The 22,063-nt window shown below is 38.4% G+C and overlaps 1 protein-coding gene and 1 pseudogene across 2 annotated transcripts; both read right to left on the reverse strand.

Annotated features, from left to right (window-relative positions):
- Window positions 1-1,210: 1,210 nt before the first annotated feature.
- Window positions 1,211-15,614, reverse strand: WASF1 (WASP family member 1). 2 transcript variants are annotated; one of them, XM_040983132.1, is made up of 8 exons: window positions 15,482-15,614; window positions 11,120-11,254; window positions 9,524-9,677; window positions 8,401-8,518; window positions 6,677-6,846; window positions 5,097-5,276; window positions 3,049-3,677; window positions 1,211-2,073 (listed from the first exon to the last, which is right to left on the reverse strand). In XM_040983132.1, exons 1-8 carry the CDS (start codon window positions 15,612-15,614, stop codon window positions 1,916-1,918), a joined length of 1,677 nt encoding a protein of 558 aa, XP_040839066.1. In that variant the 3' UTR covers window positions 1,211-1,915. The 2 variants fall into 2 exon arrangements, with proteins under 2 accessions (XP_040839066.1, XP_040839065.1); XM_040983131.1 differs by having other exon boundaries at window positions 6,677-6,849.
- Window positions 15,615-20,218: 4,604 nt separating this feature from the next.
- On the reverse strand, window positions 20,219-21,723 carry LOC121158660 (annotated as a pseudogene).
- Between the last annotated feature and the right edge of the window lie 340 nt (window positions 21,724-22,063).

Consider the following 22,063-nt stretch of genomic DNA (forward strand, 5'->3'; position numbering starts at 1 on the left):
ATTATCATAATAATACGGCCTAAAGTTAATACAGGGCACACATAAAAGCATAGGGATGAACTGGTCACTCTGAGGATGACGGCGGCTTCTTCTAGTCCACGTTTACACTCCAGTGGAAATGCTGTCTTGTGTTCTTACTTGTTCAATATTACTGTTAGAGGGAAATTAAACTTGAGGATATAGATTAAAATTATGTCTGTGCAAATAATGCTGAAGAGTGGGAAGCGGGGAAGCAAGGGTGCAAAGGAAGAGTAGTTGTCTTGGAGTTTATTTATGGGATGCATAAAATCTGTTCTCTTCATATGAATAAAAATTGCTGTGAAAAATAACTCACCCTAAAATGGTATGAAACAATAAGCACTTATCTTTGCACGTGAGTTTACGTGTTAGTGGGTTGAGCTATGCTGTTAATCACGGCTAGGCTGTTCATCTGTCTATAGTCAGACACCAACTGAGGATGGGCCTAACTGGTCTAGGATGGACTCAGCTAGGACAGTCAGCAGGCTAGTCTGTTTGATTTCCATGGCAGAGACAGGATTCTGATAGAGCAAGAGTTGAAGCTTGAAGGCTTCTTGAGACTTAGCCTAAGAACTGGCATAATGCCCCTAAGGCCACAGGCTACTGGCCAAAGCCGATTTCAAGAATACTCATATACAAGGGGGTGGGAAAAAGTCTACCTCTTGATGAGAAGAACTAGAAGCTGCACTACATAAGGGGTAGGTATATCAAGGTTGAAGGCTGCAGTCACTGTCAAAGTCAGCTCAATCATACTTTTTTAGTCCTTTAAGCCTCTGACACTAAAGACGATCCCCCTCCATCCTTGAATCTGGACAGTGTAAACATGAACAACTTTTACTATTAAGAAACATAACATGTTGTTAAACTGAAGTCAAGGTGTGCTAAAATTAGATTTGCAAATTGACATCTTAATTTGTAAGATCACAAAGAGTTCAGAAACAAGATTTTGTGACCTAGAAAAAAAATTACACAAGAGCTATTTTATGTACTGGGCAATATAAGTTAGCATAAATACAAGAAAATTATCTGACTGAAGTTGCTGTATAAACTTTTATTTTCTAGTTGTGTATTTAGAACCTGTTTTTTTATGATTGACAAATTACAAGAAAAAAATCTTATTCAAAGAGCAACACCTCCCCCGCCAAATAACAACAAAACCAAAAACAAAAATACAAAAAAAGCAACACCCAAGAACCTTTAAAATGAACCATTTATTAAATCAGTCTGTTATTCTTAACAGTTATGTAAGTTACACATGTTTAAGTCATAGTATTTCACATGAAAAAAAATTTAACTCCTATATGCAAGCAAAATCATACCACACCATATGTAAGTAGGAAGGGATGCTGCTAAACATTCAAATAAGGCAAGTATTTAAAAACAATAAAACAATAATTAAAAACAATTCAAGCATTCCTTTAAGAATTCAACACTACAAGCTAAACGTACTTTCTGAGTATATCCCTATAACCAAGGCAGTGTTTCTTCTTCTAAAACATCAGGCAATGGAGTAAGGCTCATTTATAGACACAGCTGCCCTCAAGGTTCCAATCTCAATTGCTTTCTTTAAATTAAAATTCACAAAGTGCACAATTAAGATATATCAAAAAACTGAATCTGCTACTCTAACAACAGCTGTACATGCTTAATACTTAGTGGTTTATTTGACCAAATTATGTTTTTTTCAGGGAAACAAAAATAAAATAAGCCACTGTAAAACATTTAGTTTGAAATGTAGGCTAATATTTTTCTTAAAAATAAAAAAAAAACAGGGGAAAAGCATTATTTATTATAAGGAAAATAAAGCAAAACACTAGAATGACCAAACATTTTCAAAGAACAAGCACCACAAAGGACATCTGCATTCAGTTTTAAAGTATTTATCAATATATTTTTCTTACTCCAACCAATCTACTTCATCAAATTCTGAGTCATCCTCTGAATCACTGTATTCCACAGCGATACGGCGAGAGAGGATGGTGGCAACATCATTCTCAATGCGTTCATGTTTAGCTTCCTGTTCACGCTGCTCTTCTACTTTGCGCAGCTGAATACCTGAATACAATAAATGCAAATTAGTCACTATAACTCACAATACTAAATATTAGATATTACTTATCTTTCCAAAGTGAAATAAACTACACATAAGAAATACAGGGAAATAAAATGCCCAGATTAATACAGAATCTGAAGGAATCGCATTGAAAGAAACATTAAAGCTTTCACTGAGTTACTTGTCTGTGGTTTTGGTTGATGCAACATAACATATCTGCTGTTTATTTATTCATCACTGTCAACTCTCTGCTCTTCATTCCCCAAAATGTTAACCAGGTGATACAGTTCTACTATCACTTCTAGTGTAAAATAAACACTATTGAAACTGGGGCTACTTCAATACCTTTGTTGGAGTAAAAACTTTTGGGATCTATGCATAATTTTTTCTTAATGCGTATTTCTCATAAGCTTTCTGAAGAGCCCTCCCATTTTATGTCTTTATTATCCCTGGCACTTAAAGAGAAGGCACTGCTATTCATAGTATATGTTATCAGTACCGGGCGTATGGTAGTTGCTTAGGCAATGTTGACTGAATAAGTGAGTGAACATGGGAAGACTTCCATTTGTAACTCAGGGAAGAATATTACCATATTAATCCTTCAAAGCTTTCTGGTAGAGTAAGTATCATTAATATCCCACATGAACAGCTATCAGATTGAAGAAATTACCATTCTACAAGAGTTAATATACAGATTAAACAACATAAAGGATTTTACATTTTTTGATATTTAAGTTTTGATAGGTTGTTTCTTTTTTACTGAGCAATTAAAAAAAATTCCCAGCAAGTACAAAAATGATTTACTGTGATTTTTCTTTAAAATGGTTTAAAACAAAGCTCAAGTTTTTAAAAAGTTATACACAGCTCAGGTTTCTAAAAGCACAAAAATGTATCACCTAAAACTGACCGCAAGAGGCATCCATGACTGCCTTGTATCGCTCCCACAGGGATGCTTTTTGTGGTCCCAAGACAATTACCTTTCCGTATTGCTTCCAGTAGCACACTCCTGGCGTCACTGATTACAGGCAGGCTTGATGGATGACGCTTTGGCTCAGAAGCAGGAACAACTTGTGATGGAGGAGATGGAGGCATTAATGGAGCATGGGGACCTGGGGCAGCAGATGGAGTTGGATGTAGCCCAGAGGGAGGATGAGCCAGAGCTGCAACTGTGACAGGTGATGATGGTCGAATGCCAGGTGGAGGCAGAGGAGGTGGGGGTGGGGGTGGAGGCAGCCCCTGGACTTCACCCTGCGGGAGTGGATGAACTGGTACAGTCTCACACACTGGGGCAGCTCTAGCCACTGGAGGAGAGGGCTGTACTAGAGGAGGTGCAATTGGAGGAGGAGCCGGGTGAAGAACTCCAGGGGCAATCTGGAGAGGAGCTGGAGGTGGTGGCACTGCTGGAGCTTGCAAAGCAGTGGTTGGAGGTGGGGGAGGGGGCGGGACGGGAGGGGGAGGAGTCGAAGTCATTGATGCTCTCAATGAAGAAGTTGACAAGGCCGAGGGAAGAGGAGGTGGAGGAGGTGGGGGGGTGGGGCTCACGAACACAGGTGTTCTGCCTGTTGCTGGCGACTGAGGACGATTTTCTATCAAACCTGTAGCAGAACTGAAATGATAATGAGATCTTAGCAAGCTATTCAAACACAAAGGATAAAGAGAAAACCTAATCACACCAAACACATGTACCAAAACTATGCTGAAATGGATATACTAGCATGTTCCTATAGAAATTTTTCTTCAGCAATATTTTAAAATAAATGCGGTGGGACCCTGCATGATAGCATAGCGGTTAAAGTCCTCGCCTTGATCGTGCTGGGATCCCATTATGGACGCTGGTTCTAATCCTGACAGCTCCACTTCCCATCCAGCTCGCTGCCTGTGACCTGGGAAAGCAGTCAAGGACAGCCCAATGCCTTGGGACCCTGCACTCTCCTGGGAGTCCCCAAAGAGGTTCCTGGTTTTGGATTGGCTCAGCTCCAGCCTTTGCGGCTACTTGGGGAGTGAACCATCGGATGGAGATCTTCCTCCCTGTCTCTCCTCCTCTCAGTATATCTGACTTTCAATAAAAATTTTATTTAAAAAAAAATAAATGAGGTGCATCAGCTGGAAAAGTAATGGGTAGAGCTTTGGTTTTGTAATACTCTCAATTAGCACATCCTCTCAGTCAACTTTCATATCCACACAAGAATTTTATGTCTTCTTTGGTAAATAAAGTGCTCAATCTTACATTCTGACATGAGTTTCTGAAATGACTCAACATTTATCATTCTGTAATGTTCATAGCAGCACTTGTGGACAATACGTACTTATAATGAAGCTACTAACACTCATCGTATGCCATTACAACTAAATCAATGATAGCTATAAAAACGACAAAAGGAAGTTTACAGCTCTTTTTCTTCCTGAGCATGAAACATTACAGAAGTCAGCAACAGAGTTTGGTTCTGTCACTGCAAATTTTAAAGCTAATCTCTATTCCTCACTCATACTCTTTTTATTTGGGTAACTGATCAGATTAAACCTCAAAACAGCTTTCAAGAAAGATTATTTTGGGGAGCTGCCTGTTCTCCCTGAAGTTGTTAAAATGTTTTCTGTAACATTCATAACTACATCTCTGGAGTCCATTTCTTAGACACAATATTCCAAACAATACTGAATTAAAAATTTTTTTAACATACTACAAATGATATACTTAATAACAAAAGTACAATAAAAATGAAACACACTTTAAATGTTTATGAGCTAAATTTTCTAAGATGAATGTCTTGGTTCTAATCACAGGATGGCAAATTATTCCCAACAGTTTAGATGTGACCTGCTCCCTGTTTTTGTAAATAAAGCTTTATTGAAACAGGCACACTCAATTATTTATATATAAACTATGGCTGCTTGCAATGATATCAGACTTGAGCATTTGTGATGGAAAATATATGCCAGGAAAACCTAAAATATTTTTTATCTTGTACTATAAAGGAAAAGGTAAACAAGTCCTGAGATAAATCGTCCTGTGCTGGTAGCCACATACCTGATACAGGTGGGTATGGGTTTTGCATCTCCTGCTCCATGCATTGGTGGAGGGGGAGGTGGTTCGTGTGGTCTGACTAAGACCCTTTCTTCAGCTCTAGTCAGAAGCTCACTCATCTGACTAAATGGCAAGGCAGAAAGCGAGTAAGATCCATCCATATGATCCACATATGTTTGAGGTCTAAAAGAAATATACAATAAATTTCAGTGTACTCTTCTTGAATCACTGGGGAAAGTTTTTTACATAAGAATTAAATTTTAAGCTTTGAATGCAAGTATTTTAATTATTTTAAAGAAATTTTTTTATTACATTAATCCAGCTTTAAAATAAAGACTGCTGCTCATAAAACAGCGTAACAGTATCTACCTGCTAATTTAGGTTTATTCTGATGGCTATCAGTTATTTTATTATTTTATAACAGCACACTAAATGCTTAAGGAAGACAAAGCATTAACACACATAATCATAAAGAAGGAGAACATCCAGGAAATCACGGCCAAACTATTTGTCTCTATCTCATTTTTCTCTTAGGAGGATGCCTTAGCAAGGTAAGTATGAAAACAGTGGTTTCTTTGGACATCTCGCTGTTCTTTTAAACCTAAATGACTTCTACAACTCTTGCACCAGAGAGGCTCCCCAGAGATGCCCAGCTACATTGGTTTTACCTTTCTAGTGTTTTCACAGGTGCCAGGTTACTTAGAAAAGAGCCGAATCATAAAAAAAAGGATTAACAAACCAGATTTAGGGAAACTTTAAATACTTTGAGCATATGAAGGCTAATACATATTCATTCTGGGGATAGTTGATTTAGCAAATGTGCACAGAGCAAGTCAGAAATTAATACATTAATACCACTGTTAATTAAATATCTTCATTAACGATAGCAGAAATATCTATCCACAGCCACATTTTAAAAATATAAATTCTTTATTATCTCTCAGATGTATACTTCTCCTAAAATAAGCCAAGATATTTTACATGTATTATTCAAAACCAAATCTGAAGTCCTTTTCCATTAAAAAATCACTATGATAATACATAAATAAGTTTCTTTGCAGCCAGATATCAGTATAATGTATCTGCTTATGGTAATGTATTACTGAGATAGGTCCCTGGCCAAGAAAAAGGACCTGCTGTACTTTTGCAAAGAATGATGAGTAATTGTGTTTAAAAGCTGATATATCTTAAGTAAAGAATGTGGCACAGAAAGGAAGTTAGGGGACAGAAAAAAGGACAAAATAGAACACCTCAACTAACTCCCATTCCATATATAAAAATAAATTTCTATGCCTCATTCCTTTATTCTTAAATTTTATGCTACTCTGCCTAAAATACTGAAGAGCTGAGATTTCATATGAAAGCTAAACCTTGAAAATCATCTTCTCCAACCACTTCTTCCTACAACTGAAAAAACTAAGGTCCACAAATAAAAATGACCCGCCCAAGGTCAGATTTAAAAGGGTTACAGTGGTTGGGGTTTTTAAATCATCTTTATAGAGGACCCAACATTTACAAGTACAGGTGCTACAAACAAAGCCAACATTTCATCATTGATTGTTAAAACACAAAAGAAAAGGAACCTTGTTTCAAAATGAGAGGCTGGGCCATTAGCAACTTCAATATGCTTATGTAAGAGATTAGCATCATCTTCAGCCAGCTCTGGACCCTGGGCCAGCTTCTGCCATTCTCTCCGCCTGTCATGAGGTGCTCTTGGCACTTTTTCTGGTTCATGAGGACGATCTAGATTTTTCTGCTATAACAGATGTATTGAAACAAAGCCAAATGCTGAAGTGCTAATTTTTAAAAAGCAGTTACAACAATCAACATATAATTCTAACAGCAATACTAAAAAAGACAATGTCATCACAATTGAGTAACAGTAACAGTTGATTTGTATATTCAAGTAAGTAATATGCAGTTTGCTGAAATACCAGTTTCTCATAGTTTTTTAACCCCTAATTCAAACATGCAGCAGATACAAAATAATAATGCCTAAGTAATGAGATTTGAGGTCAAAAAAGTGCTTTGAGATGAAAATGCATTTATCAGTCCTTGCTCCCACAACTATTCCTTTGAAATTTTGACCACAAATGGCACTGCTTGTATCAATCCCTGAAGAACATCAACTCCAACAACCTCTTCCTACAAGCCTACAGTCCAGATATGAAAAAGACTGACCCAAGATCATATTTCAGTAGACTCACAATGGTTAGGGCTTTGAAACCATCTCTATATTTACAACAGGGTTAGTCAAACCATGAGCATTTTCTAAGGCAACCGTTTTCTTGGAAGTGATCAATTAGGTAGCTAACACATTAGGAAAGAAAAAAAAAAAAAGACAATTATCTAGTAAATCCATAATAATGGAATCAGTCAGCAGAAAAGAGTCCTTAAACACCAGAACAAAAAATGATTCCAGTTGGGGTAGAAAGCAGAAATATCTAGAGAAGAAATGACAAATTCAAATACCTCTAAGGGCTAAGCAGAGAACATGTATGAATGAAGCCAGTCAGCTATAAGATGGAGCAGGCAGTGAACTGGACATGCCTATCAAATGCATTCTAGTCGAACAATTCTAAAACCTTTGTGTTTGTCAAACAAAACACTGCCTGGAAGCACGTTTGGCATGTCAGTCACTGGTCTGCAAGTGCTGGCTGCACCTGGGATACCATGCAGCACAAAAGGTAAAAGCAAGGTATTAACTAGGGAGAGTGGACAGAATTCTGGGAGAAACAGGAATAAGAGTGACTCCACCTTCTTCATAATTCTGTGTAAATCTGACTATGCTCTCTTCTTCTGTATTTTTAGTTACCTTTAAACTGAAATAAAACAGCTCCACTTCTACTGCAAAGCAGAAAATGATAATAGAGCAGAGCAACAGCAACAATTCAATAAGAATATAACAACTTCTCCAAAATATCTAGGAAACATTTCCAATAGGCTCTGTGGCAAGAAAATTTCAGCTTAATGTGCCCTACCAGTATTTGCACAATATTCCTTTGTTCCTTCTTACCACATGCCCTATGGTTCCCTGGTCCTGCTTATTCAAGATTCACTGTAAGTTTTGTTGGAAGTGTTCACCAACACCACCTGCCAGCTGTCCAAGTCCTCCATGTGTATCTGTTATGATATTTATCCAAAGTGCTCATTTGTTTCCCCATTAGACCGCAATCTTACAAAAAATTTTTCATTATGAGGATCCAATAAAACAGAATTGTTAAAAGTACATGACTAACAAAGGTCCTATATGTAACAAAACACAAGTATACCAAAATGTTTCAATTTTTTGAATCTCTTGTAATACCTTCTGCTTTCTCTTTTCCTTTCGCTTATCCTCTGTATCTTGCAGCATTTTTTCTTTCCATAAATCAAAGAAATATGAAGGATTGGTATAAAACTTCAAACCTTCTTTACCATCATCTCTGAAACACAGAGTGTCAATTAAAATGCGCAAGACATACAGAAACAACTGGAACAGAAACAATTTCACTAAAATATTTTTCCTCTCTCATTAATAAAATTTAGAACATACTAAAATACCGTCAACATAAATTAGACTACTGCATGACTAGAAAACTTCTCAGAAATTGAAAGAAAATAACTGAAAATGGAAAACCAGATAATTTTCAGAGTTAGTACTAATAATTTCAAATACAACTGGGAAAATTTCACCTTTGACTCCTGCTGAATATCGAATTTTCTAAAACTCCTCTGGGAAATTTCAATAATTATAAATAGTTTTGCTGAAGATAGGAATCTGAAAAGGCGGTAACATCACTTACAAAACTGAAATATTACCATTTTGCCAACACTGTCATTAATTTCTTAGTTTTCTAAATCCAAATAATAGCATTGAATAGTCATTCTTACAGTAACATTTATAGTCAGTGACCTGCATACTGATCTGCACTTTTAAATAGCTATTTGAAAACCATTTTATCCACAACATGTTATACATCTAAAATGATAGAGTTAACAAACCATTTGAAAGGATTCCAAAGAAAGACTGAATAATTCTATTTTAGTTTAAATGGTATTTTAAAACATAAGCTTTGTATTTATTATGTAAAAGATTAATGCAAATAAATCAAAGGCAGACAGAGTAAAAAGGTGAGATTTTAAACTCAATTTCTCTTTGATTATAAATTCCTAAAAAAATAGCAATTCTTTGCCCCTTTATATTAAGAAGCTTGTTGGTGGCTTTTCCTAACAATAATTGGCAAAAGAGTTCACCTAAATAGGTCTTGATTTAATACGCCAGAATCTTAGAATCTCATCTAGTGAATAAAGAGGTTTTCTAAGTTAGTGGGAGGGAGAACTCTGTGGTGGCTAGAGACTCAGTGAAATAAACAATATTTGGCAGTTTAGCATTTAAATCTGAAGTCTGAGACAAAAAAAAAAAAGTTGGTATTTATTAAACTACTGACCTATAAGGAGTGAGAATATTGAGAGGTGGAGGCTGTTCACAAACATCATATGTCTCCTGTAATGGAATAGGCAGGGTTTTCCGGTCAAAGAGCTGTTGGTCTTGAATTGTAGAACTTCGGAAAGCTTTCCTCATTGTTATATCTTGTAAAGACACTAAAACAGAAACAGAAAAGCCGTTTTATTTACTTAATAGAAGGACAAGTTCATTTCCTATATTTGTTTAGAAGTCAGCACAAAAAGATTGTGTGTGACCTTAGTAGTTTACAAGTCAGAAGCTGTATTTTCAATGCTCTATTTTGACATTTACCTTTATTATTCTGAGTCTGATCTTCAGAATCAGATGGGTTTAAATGCAATTTTTGATTTGTAAGGCTCAGAAGGCCTTACCTGAATCATACCCACACTTTCCAAATGTATCTTTTTTCTTTACCTGCCACCCTCAGCCCCAATTCACCCTCTATTCTTTTCCTTTATAACTTGTTTCCCCATCTTGCCTTGATTCCTTCTTGTGAGCTTGCAGTAATAACTGAAGAAATGGCTGGTTATGAGTGGCATTTTGGATGCAAACACACTGTTGACTTCTCTGTGCATATATTTGTACTATATATACATATGTACTATAAAGGTAAAATAAACTCTAAGAACCTTTTGAAGTATTAGCTGATACTTATTTTTGCCATTCTTTTACCTTATATGCATATTGTAAGAGTTTCTACCTAACTCCAAGCTCGTGAAGGCTAACTCGTGCACATTTGCCCCTGCCGTAACTAGTACAGCCCAAGCATGCACATGATGAATTAAAAATAACTTTATTTACTTTTGCAATGTACAGTATGTTAATGTAAGGTATGTACCAAAATGCTGCATTCTTAAATCTTGAAGATGATTTCCTGATATCAAAAAGTCTATTATTTCATGACTATTTAATGTGGCCTGAAATGCTTTACATTACAGCAATGCTAGTTCTGGAAAACTGTTAACTATTCTTAAATTATTCTTCTGCATAAAACAGCATTCCTATCATGCTCAAAATAAAATTCACTACCCACGAATGTCTGATATCTAACACGTGGACAATCAGACATGCTCTGCAGTAGAACCAGTGTATATACATTTCTAGCAATTTCACTGCTGCATTTCAACACATCAATTCGTAGTCGTGCTAGGTGCTATCATTTTCATTGTATTTAATCTTTGTAATTCAGTGATATAGAATTACTGTTGCATTTTTAAAATAAAATAAAGCCAAGGTTAAAAAGAGTTACATTCTTAAAGAATTAAACCTAAGATTTTTAGATGGTGCTCAAACATTTGATTTCTGAGACAAAAGCAAGCAAATAAATTATGGGAGAGAAAAGAGACTCAAGAAGAAAGCATGATTAAAATGCCTTCTTTATGTCAAAGGTTTAAGAGCTATTTAGCGGATGAAATGAGAGACAAGAAGTAGAAATGAAAGGCCAGCTTATCATGCTGATGGAATTTACAGATAACTGATTTTTTACAACAAAAACACCTAAAGTAATGAGCAAGAAGATTTGTAACAAATTAATGTGTAATACTGTTCTTAAATTTATTAAAGAAAATAATGAACTTACATTCTTCTTCTTTAGGATCAAGCTGTGTAACACTAACAGATAAACGGTCCACACGTTCTTGCAATGAGTTAACTCTGAAGGAGAAACTATGTGCTTCATTGAACAATTCTCCAAATATATCTTCTGCATACTTACCTAAGCAAAAATACAATATACACCATTAAGTTTAATGTGATCACGGTCAGAGACAAATACTGAACAATATTTCAAAGTGCTGTTCTGTTGAATTTGGCATTGTTAGCAACTACTTTAATCTTTAAACCTTAGCTCAAAGTCACCCAGCCATAACAGAGGGAGAAAAACACACACAAATCCCATGGACCAGGTTGTAAGTGTTGCTGCCACTTCCTGTCTGATGACTGTGTTTAACATGGAACTACTTTGATTTATCCATATGCATCCTGATCAGTCAGCGAATAGTACAATGTAAAGAAAAGCACATACAAATAATACATTTTTAAACATAAAATCAACATTTCTATATGGACTTTATACTAGAAGTATACTTTAGAACACAAGGTAAAATCCAAAACTGTTCACATAGCTAGCAAATGACCTGTTCCGGACATGTCCTAAATACACATTCAGAAAATTGATGAGACATTTACATCCCTTTGGTACAATTTCTGAAACAACATTACAATAAATCTAAAACCACTGTATTTCTCTAGTTATGTTAATTCCTCTTACGGAAAAGAACATTCAAAGAAACAGCAAGTCTGTCCTTGTCACTGATAAATTCTGAACAAAACAAAAAACTGACATTTAAACAAGTATGATAAGCAATCTTTGCTCCATTCATGGTGCGGCCTTGGTATGAATTTCCTCATCTGAAAAATTGGAAGAGAACTCTCTCAAAAAGATAAAAGCAAAGGAAATAAAGTGAGCCTAGGCCTGGTGGTGTGGTTGGAGATAAGTAGCAGGTGCTCAACAGGTGGCTGGACCCAGACAGAGATGGGAGCATGACTGGAGTGTGAGATGATGCTGAAGACACCAGAGTATTGCTCTGGTAGGAATAGCCAAGCATACTAGTTATTCATTTACTCAGTCTATACTAGGGATACAGAAGTCAGACAATCAGAGAGGGAAGAAACAATTTCACCCCTAAAAGAGCTTAGTTTAATCCAGGGAACCTTAACTCAGCCTGTACACTGCTTGACATTACATGTCCATTTACATTATTTCCACATTTGTCCAATAGTATGTCCCTTTAATCATCCTTGCATATAAGTATTTGTTTTTTGCTTCTAGTCATCTGCCTAGTTTTTTACGCATGTTTAAATGCCTTCCTGGGGATTGCATAAAAGGTTTAGCCACTGCCTGCAACATTATCATAATATATATGTGCCTGCTGGAGTTGCCAGGGAAAGCATTGGAGAAGGGTCCAAGTTCTTGGGCCCCTGCACCTATGTGAGAGACATGAATAAAGCTCCTGGCTTCAACCTGGCTCAGCCTTGGTCCACTGCAGACGATTGGAGAATGAACCAGCAGATGGGAAAAATTTTCTACTTTCAAATAAGTAAGAAATGCCTTCCTTCTTCATTCTTCTGCATCTTTTCAAATTCTTCTGTTCCTTTAAGGCCTAACTCAACTCACATTTCATGCAGTAAGTCTCCTTTGGTGATTCCACCTTATGATTTATATTTATCTGTTCATGAAATTTAGAACCCATTATCTTATTAATTAATTTGAAAAGCATAGTCTCTTTTGAGACAAAAACCATGTGGCTTTATCACATAGCAAAAGTATTCAATGTTATCTATGCATTGCCAAACTTGTCTTACTAATCCAGTCTACTCTTCCCTCCCTCCCTCCTATCTGAATACAAGAAGGTGATGTTAGCTCATCTTGGCAGCACAAACTGCCCATATTTAACAACAGAAAAGCCCTGGTAAGATGGAACTCCAAGGGCAATCAGAGAACCAATAAAATGTTTAGACAATAAAATGAGAAAGGAGAAATCTGGATAAAGTGAATTCTAGATGCGCAGTAATTATCTATTATGACAGAATTATATTCTACTAGTAAACTTTCATAAACTAAAATGAACATTTTTGTGAGGGAGAGGCGGGGGATGTCCAGCCCTAAGCTATATAGGGTCCTGCAGTTTACTTTCACTACTATGTTCTTGAGTCAGGTCTTTCATGTGGGTGGCAGGAACCGAATCACTTGAGTCATTGCTGCTGCCTCCCAGGATCTGTGTTAGAGAAAGCTGGTGCTGGGAGCTGGAGCAGGGTATGCAACCGGGCACTCTGGTGGAGGATATGGGCATCACTCCAGTAGAAGACATGGACATCAGAGCTGGAAAGGAAAAGATGCCAGAGAAAGATATCTTCCATCCACTGGTTCATTTCCCAGATGGCTGCAAGAGCCAAGGCTGGGTCAAGCCAAAGCCAGGAGCTTGATCTACATCTCCCATTTGGGTGTCTGCTTTCCCAGGCCATCACCAGGAAGCTGACTGAAAGTGCTACTGCTGCGACTTGAACCAGAGCCCATATGGGATATGGCGTGTCAAGCAGTGGTTTACCCACTAGACCACAATACTGGGCATCTTAAGCCCTAGACTAAATATACACCCTTTCCCCTCCCTCCCATTTTATCTAAAGAAGGGAATATAAAATTAAACAGTTCCACCTTACAGGAACAGATTAAGATCAACTATTACCATGGACCAGATAATAGCACTGAACATGTATGAATATTTACTTTTTACATGAAATGGCTCCTTTCCAGTTTCATAAATCTTTTTTTTTTTAATGTAAAGATTATTTATTCATTTGAAAGACACAGATGCAAAGAGAAAGAGAAAGGGGTATCTTTCATGTGTTGGTTCAGTGCCCAAATGGCAATAACTTGGCTGGTCCAAAGCCAGGAATCAGAACTTCTTCTGGGTTGTCCACAGGCCTAAGCACTTGGGCCATCTTTTGCTGCTCTTCTCAGGCACATTAGCAGGGAGCTGGATCAGAAGTGGAGCATCCATCCAGAATGCTGGCATCACAGGGAGCAGCTTTACCTGCTGGCCCCATTCTTCCAGGTTTTTCTTCTCCTTGACTCTGCTTTAAACTGCTCCTTTTGGCTGGCTTTAGTGATGCTTCTCTATAGCTCCTCTTCTAATGCTCTCAGGCATGAATGTTTGGGAACCTTACCATCAAATCTGTCTGAAATATTATGGCAAGAGTAAATAGGCTCTGAAAAAGGAATCAATTGGATTTTGGGGGGCATACTCTTTAACACATGGCTTTATTTATTCTGTCTACCTACAGATATTCTAAATTTCATTCAAGGTTCTCAGCTGTATCAAGTGCAAAAGCTGCCAAGAGAGAATTTCAGGGGGTCTGGCACAGTAGCCTAGTGGCAAAAGCCCTCATCTTGCATGCACAGCAATCCTACATGAACATCGGTCTCTCCTTCTCTTTCTCTTTTCTCTTCTCCTTTCTCTTTCCAATTAAAAAAAAAGAAAAAGAAAATAAAAGATGCAAGCTTTCCTATCAGCAGAATCCATGTGTGTATGTGTGTGTGTTGGGGGTATGGTGTACAGATAAGGATCAGGTAGGGAATTATAGCTAGGCCAAGAACACCTTGGCTTATAGTTACAATGAAACTGAGCTGTCTTATTAGAAAGCTATTCCTTCCATTCAAGAGATATGTCTGAATTGTTTTTAAAGTTCCTAGTTAACTGATTTAGAACAATAATAGGAATCAAAATAGTTTGATTCCTTTACTAAGCAGTTCTATTCTCTAATTTCATAATGGGAACATGCTACTTGCCCTTTCCATTTACCTTTATTCTTTGTTTGCATTTTGACAGAGATCAAGTTCAGTTGCTGTTTTCCAGTCATGTCATCAATCAGATACCAATTCACACCCTAACATCTCTCAGGCAGCTCATCTCAACAGCCTGATCCTCTAACTATGATGAATCCACACTTTTTACTTCAGATTTTTTGATACTGTAACATTATTTCCCTAAGCTAATAAACCAATGTCCACAAACACAAGTAGCTGAGGCCTCAAGCAATAGTAAATTGAAATAACAACCAAAAGAATGACTCTCACAAAACCTTTCATCAATTTTCAACAAGTCTGGTACAACCTTTCCAAGATTGTCAGAATAATCTCATTAATTCTCATCTATCATGTGACTCTGTTCTTTAAAATTCTGCCTTTTCTCCTCTACTTAGAAAGAATCTGTAGAAATTCTTTTAAAATTCATTAATTTTAATTAAAATGGCTGTAAGTTTAGGAATAATCTTGATTCACCTCACCAAATACCACTCCATAAGTAGTTATAAGTTCTTAAACACACAAAAGCACAGCACTCTGGATTTGCAAAACGAATTTTAATTTTATGAAAATACTTACTTAAACTACTTAGTTGTCTAATTATATTTGCCAAGGAAATATTGGTTACGCATTCCAGTTCATTCTTAATGCCTCTAGGCAGTGCTGTGTGGCACAAGTGCCTAGGGTCAATGTTTCTTTTCACCAGTGGCATCTTGAGATCAGCCTTTGTACTAGTTTACCTATAAGAAATAAAAGATACATTAATATTATTCATTTTCAACCAACATATATACAAACCTACCTTTGAAGTCAGTCGCTATTTGGTGAATTCACAATTACCACCTTTATTATTCCCAAAGCATTGTTTTAGAATGGGCTTTTCTATAGAGGGTTTCAGTGGTCCTATGGAAGCCATTATGGAGATTACAGAAGCTGTTGGGGGTATGTCATATTTACATTTCCACATAAAATATTCTTAAATGTCTACAGGTCAGAGGTTAAATATTCTACGTAGTCCTGAATCTAAAATCTCTCCAAAAACCCAATAAATCTTTAACTGATCAAAACGTGCAACCTTTTATAAATTAGACTGTCCTCATTTGAATGTTCTGATATACATAGATTTTAGCTTTCAGATTTTAATTAAATAACATTAATTCTTCAGTAACATGGCTCAAATTCCACTTAACAACCGTTTATTAATTATAAGTGGTATAGGAGTGCTATCGTCCTGCCTCCAACTCATATGAACTTATAAAATGGGTAGTTAAAAGAAGGAATTAACAAAGAAAAAGAAATGTGTAACAAAGAATCAAAAATGCTAACTGGAAATAAAATTTAAAACTAACATTAGGGAGCAAGTAAGTTGAGTCAGTTCATGTCTCAGCTGCTCCATTTCCCATTTAGCTCCCCGCTAATGTGCCTTGGAAAGTAGCAGAGGATGCCTCAAGTCCTTGGACCCCTGCATCCACATGGGAGACCTGGAGGAAGCTCCTGGCTCGTGGCTTTAGACCAGCTCAGCTACAGTCATTAAGGAAGTGAACCAGTGGATGGAAGATCTCCCTCAGTCTCTCCTTCTCTCTATGTGATTGTCTTTCAGATAAAAATATAATAAACACTGAAAAAAAAAAATCCAGAGGCTAGTGCTGAGTGGCTCAGCAAGCTAATCCTCTATCTCCATGCATCGACATCCCAAATGGGAGCTGTTTCATGTCCTGGCTGCCAAACTTCCAGTCCAGCTCCTTGTCTGGCCGAGGAAAGCAGCAGACGGTAGTCTAAGTCCTTAGGACCATGCATCCATTTAGGAGACTGAGAAAAGCCTCCTGGCTTTAGATTAGCTCAAGCTCTGGCCATTGAAGCCATCTGGGGAGTGAAACAGTGGGTTGAAGACCTTTTTTTATGTAAACTGCCTTTGTAACAACAATAAGAAATAAATCTTTTAAAAAAATCAACATTAAGTGGAATAACAGAATTAACAGTGAAAATGAAAATGCTGTTACTGTCACTGTTTGAAAAATCCTAAATATTCTACTAAATAAGTATTCTAGAGTTTATTTTTACAATTTTATTCATTGGCAAGGCAGAGCAACAGAGAGAGAGTGTGAGAGAGAAACAGAGATTGATGGTCTTCCATCCACTGCTCTAATGCTCACAACAGCCAGGCTGGGCCAGGTCACAGTGGGGAATCAGGACTTGCACCCAGGTCTCCCACAGGGGTTTCAGGGCCCAGGTACTGGGAGCCATCAGCTGCTGCCTCCCATGCTGTGCTTTAGCAGTAAACTGCATTGGAAGCAAAGGAAGGCTTCAATCCCAGGAGCCATGCTCTAAAACGCAGGTAATGTCAACACGCCACAACACCCACTCCTGAGACACCATTTAAAAAATTTCCTCTGCTAATTTTAACCAAAATCAGGAGTTTTAAATGTGTTGACAAAAATTTTTTAACATATCCCCATTTTAAAATCATGTATTTATCAATTTACAAGGCAGGGGGACAGAAAGATATCTCCCATCCATTAGTTCTGCCCCAAATCCCTGCAATAAGAAAGGGCAGTCCAGGTCAGAACAAGGAGCATTAAGCTCCATCTGGGGTCTCACGTGGGTGAGGGGGACCCAACACCTTGAGCTATCATTTGCTGCCTCACAGGGTACACATAAGCAGAAAGCTGAGACTGGAAGCATTACGCAAACCTAAGCATTCCTATGGGGCATCCCAAGCAGCGTCTTAACCCTGCTTTGTTCAGAAAACAAAAGCAACGCTTCAAAGCATGTGACAACTGTAATTTTCTGTGAAGATTGCTTTGTGTTGTTTCAATTTGCTTGACCATTTTTACAAATCTGCAGTAAAGTGCAAAGAGAGGGCAAAATGTTCACTTACCTGCTGATAAACAATGGTTATCTGAGGAAATAATTCACAATTTGCTGAGCTTGAGTGACTACCAAATAAGGACTCTCAAGTAAACATAACAAAAGTATTACTTAATGCATTTTTGACAAAAGTGCTATGAAATTTTTCCCCCTAACACATTTCTTCAGCATTGTCTATGTTTTTAACCCTTTGAAAGTTGTACAACATGAAACATCCAAAAAGCATACAAAACTTACAGCTTGATGATTTAAAACATTCAGAAAAAAAATTAAACACTCTCTGGACTCCTAAACTACATTACTTCGGTCCCTTTCCCAATATTCATGCTTATTTCCCTCTTAAAGGTAATCTTCAGTTTTCTTCTTTTTTTAATGAAAGAATTTCTTTACTTGACAATACACACCCATACCTGCACACAGATCCCCCATTTGTTGGCTCATTCCCCAAACACTCACAATAGCCAGGACAACAGTAGGCCAAACCAGGAGTTATGAATTTCACTCAGGTCTCCCAGGAGACCGACAGGGACCTGAGCCCTGGAGCCATTCCCTGCTGCTTCCCTGGATGTCCATTAGCAGAGACTGGATCAAAGAGGAGCCCTGAGACTCCACGCAGACACCCTGAAACGGCATACGGATGTTCCAAGTGGCAGCCAACCTACTGTACTACAACAGAGGCCCCAATGACCTCTGCTGAATACAGATCAAAGGGTCTTCTATATGTAAAACATTTTAACAATTTAATCCTTTAAATATATTTTTTAAACATTTCCTTCAATTCCCTCATCAATAGCAATGCCCATTATTTAAAAGGCAAAGCAGGTACTCTGCTGGAAATTCTCCTTAGCTGAAATTCTCCTACACTGAGCCACCCAAAGGGAAGTTTTCATTGTGTCCCTGACTGCTTGAGCTTTCTCCTTCCAGAGAGGTGGAAATCAAAACAAAAGAAGCCAAATATACACAAACCTTAAGGCACATAAAGAGGAGGATTTAAGATTAGCAAGGGCCAAACTGAAACTTGATACTCAAAACAGGAAACAATTCTGTCCTCAAGAAAATAAATATTTGAAGGAAGAAATATTCTCTCTCTAAAAAAAATGTTTATGTGGAAAAGTCAGCCTCTTATACAGGGTTCTATATAGAATTTCACTCAAAATCACAGTGGTATTTTTAACCCACTGAATATAATGTATTGAATATATCTTTCTGTCTCAATTCAAGAAACTGGCCCACCTTCCCTGCGATCCTCATACTGAACCTAAGTCTCTACTCAGTTTTGTGAAAAGGGTGATTTGAGTGTTCAATAATTCTAAGTAACATAAATTTCTATAAAGCCTTCTCAGATAAAAAGAAAAGGAACTGCTGCTCTAAACTAAAGCACTGTCAGCAACTGCCCTCTCAGTCTTATTGTTGTTAGCTAGCCTGGGGAAGATTTTTCCAGGCCCTCTTCAATTGGGGCAGGGGTGGGGGACGGGGGAATCCCCAAACCCACCAGATACACAGCTCTCTATACTAGAAGCAGGTATAAATGAAATATTTCAGGAAAAAGGAAAAATGCTAATAGTCTCACAGATTAACTGAGGGTTTGGAAAAACAAAAAATAAATTCAGCGTATGTTGGAAAAATCTGCCTATGTTGAATTAAGTATGTTATATTTACTATGGAGGCACAACTTCATATAGAGTTTTGTACATTTAGTACTTTTACAGGGATTAAAAAATGATATCAAGTGATTTCAGAAGGGGCAAGGATCAAAAAGCACTAAAAATGTGTGTCTAAACAGGGAACAAGCGGGATGGGGATTTAGTGACATCAATGCTCAGCACTGCAGCTTCCAACATGCATCCCGAGCGCGGCACCCAGGAGGTCTAGACTAAAGGCAGCTAGCAGGCACATGTGCCAGGCAACTACTGATGCTAGAAAAATATTCAAGTCAGCATTTTATATAAAATTTCTGACTCTGAGCTAGTATTTTCCTGTGTTTCCATGACATGCCATTGTCTGAGGATTCATTACAAACATGAGGCGAGATCAATTTCTAATTCTAGCTTGGTCTCAGACAAGGCAGTTGCTCTTTTTCCTGTCCACGTGACACATAAAGCAGATGAATTCAGAAAGTTAAAAAATTAAGGCTTTCTGAAGTTTTAAAAACTAGAATTTAAGGCATAAACTTCATGAGAACGTTAAAAGCGAAATAAGATTAAAACAAAACAAAACAAAATCTACTTCCTTCCCTCATCTTTTATCCACTACTCCCTCCCAAAGTATATGACAGTTTTCCACCCAGGCTAGTGGTAAGGAGCAACAACAAGAATCTCATCAAACACCCGGTATAATTTCCACACCAAAGCCCACCATCTGCTCTGAACACCACCAGAGACTGCAGGCCAATACAGTATTTCCAAACACTTCTGGCTGTGGGCTGCTTCCCACCCTCTGGCCCTGGGCTCAGACGGGGCTCTCAGCCTCCTTGGGGTTGCCATCTGTGCCCTTGTGGGAATTGGGCTGCGTTGGTGGCTTCCCTGGACTTCTCATCGATATTGCACTGGTCTCCTTTTTGCTTTCCTTTTGTTGCTTCTCTGCTTTCTGTTGTTTTGCTAAAAGTTGGTAATTGATGCCCATGCCAATGAAGAGAAAGATGCCTGCAAAAATTAGGATTAGGCCACATGCCCAGTACATGTATTTTGTAGTCTCCATAAATGTCACCAAGATGACCTAGAAACGGTGGGCCCAGGAGGACAGGAAAGCACTCCACAATGGTCACCAAGCCCACAGCACTGGAGAACTTCTGGGGTCCAACGAGGTCCATAAGGGTCTCAAACAACACAGAGTTGAGCCACCCAAAGGCAAACCCAAAGAATCTGGCATAGACACACAGCCCAGTGAAGCTGCTGGACAAAGGTCCTAGCAAATGACACATGCCATTTGCAATGATAGCAGCAGTGAAAAAATGCTGGACTCAAGGCCTTATCCACTTTGTATTGGCAACCAGTCTCATGGAAGGTCTGGCTACCATATCAACAAAAGCCAGGATGGAAAGAAGGCAGGCAGACTTCTCGTTAGCATAATTCTGGCTCTTTCCATAATTACTAAGAAATACCAAAGGTGTAAACAGTCCAAAAAACACGAGCACATTTCCAGAGAGGTACAACAAAAGCCCTCTGTGGGTGAACAAGGACAAGACCAGGAACTTATTGATGGTCTGAAAGACTGACGACTTCTCCTTGCGGTTCCCTCTGATAAGATCTGTATTTGCATCACTTGCACCCTTTTGTGCATCAGACTTCCCAGCTTCCTGAAGCGATTCTTTCGACTTCACTTTCCCAGGTTTGGTTGGCTTGGACCCTATGGGTAGCATCAGGGATCCAGCTACACAGCAGTTTGGGAAGCAGCCCCCAAGAATGAGGAAGCTTCCTCTCCAGCCAAAAATTTCAAAGAAAGCCTGATTGAGGAGGGGCAGGGTAGAGAGAAACACAGGATTGCCTGCCATGGCCAGTCCATTGGCCAACGGTTGCCTTTTGCAGAAATGCTTGTCGATCATGGTCAATGCAGGATTCAGGTTGAAGGCAAACCCCATCCTCCAATGACACCAATACAGAAGTAAAGTTGCTGGACTGTGTTGCAGAAGGAGGCTGTGAGCAAGCCAGTGCCGAGAGGCAGCCACCAAGGATCATGATGGGGAGGCCGCCATATTTACTCGCCAGGATGTTGCTGATAGGACCACCCCCATACATGACCACCAGCATGATGGAAAATATCCAAGACACTTCACTGGCGCTGGCATGGAAGAACCCTTCGATCTCTTCAAAGAAGACAGTAATAGATTTGGTAAATGTGTAAGAGAAGCCTATGGAAATGAAAGCTCCAACCACCATGGCTCACCCCTAGTCTCCATCTGGCAGGGAGTAACCAACAGGCCCTCCAACCGCTGACAGGATTTCAAGCCCCGATAGATTTCAATGTACAGTTCAAATCCAAACATCGCTAAGCACTTGGCTCACGGTTCCGAAGTGTATGTGAGGCAGCACGGTGGCACAGTTCTTGCAGACCCACATTCCAGCACAGGAGATGGGCAGAGTTACCATCTGCTGGCTCACTCAAGGCAACAGCCTTCAAGGGGCTAGTCTGACGCCAGGAGCTAGGAACTCAATCAAGGTTTCCATGGGTGGCAGGGACGCAGCTACTTCAAACATGACCTGCTGCCTCCCGGTGCACATGTAAGCACCAAACTGGACTCCAGAGAGGAGCTGGGACTCAAATCTACCAACTCTGATGTGGGATGCTGATGTTTGA

The sequence above is a fragment of the Ochotona curzoniae genome, unplaced genomic scaffold (assembly GCF_017591425.1).
Source record: "Ochotona curzoniae isolate NIBS_2020 unplaced genomic scaffold, NIBS_Ocur_1.0 contig_3819, whole genome shotgun sequence".
In the NCBI taxonomy this organism is placed as follows: domain Eukaryota; kingdom Metazoa; phylum Chordata; class Mammalia; order Lagomorpha; family Ochotonidae; genus Ochotona; species Ochotona curzoniae.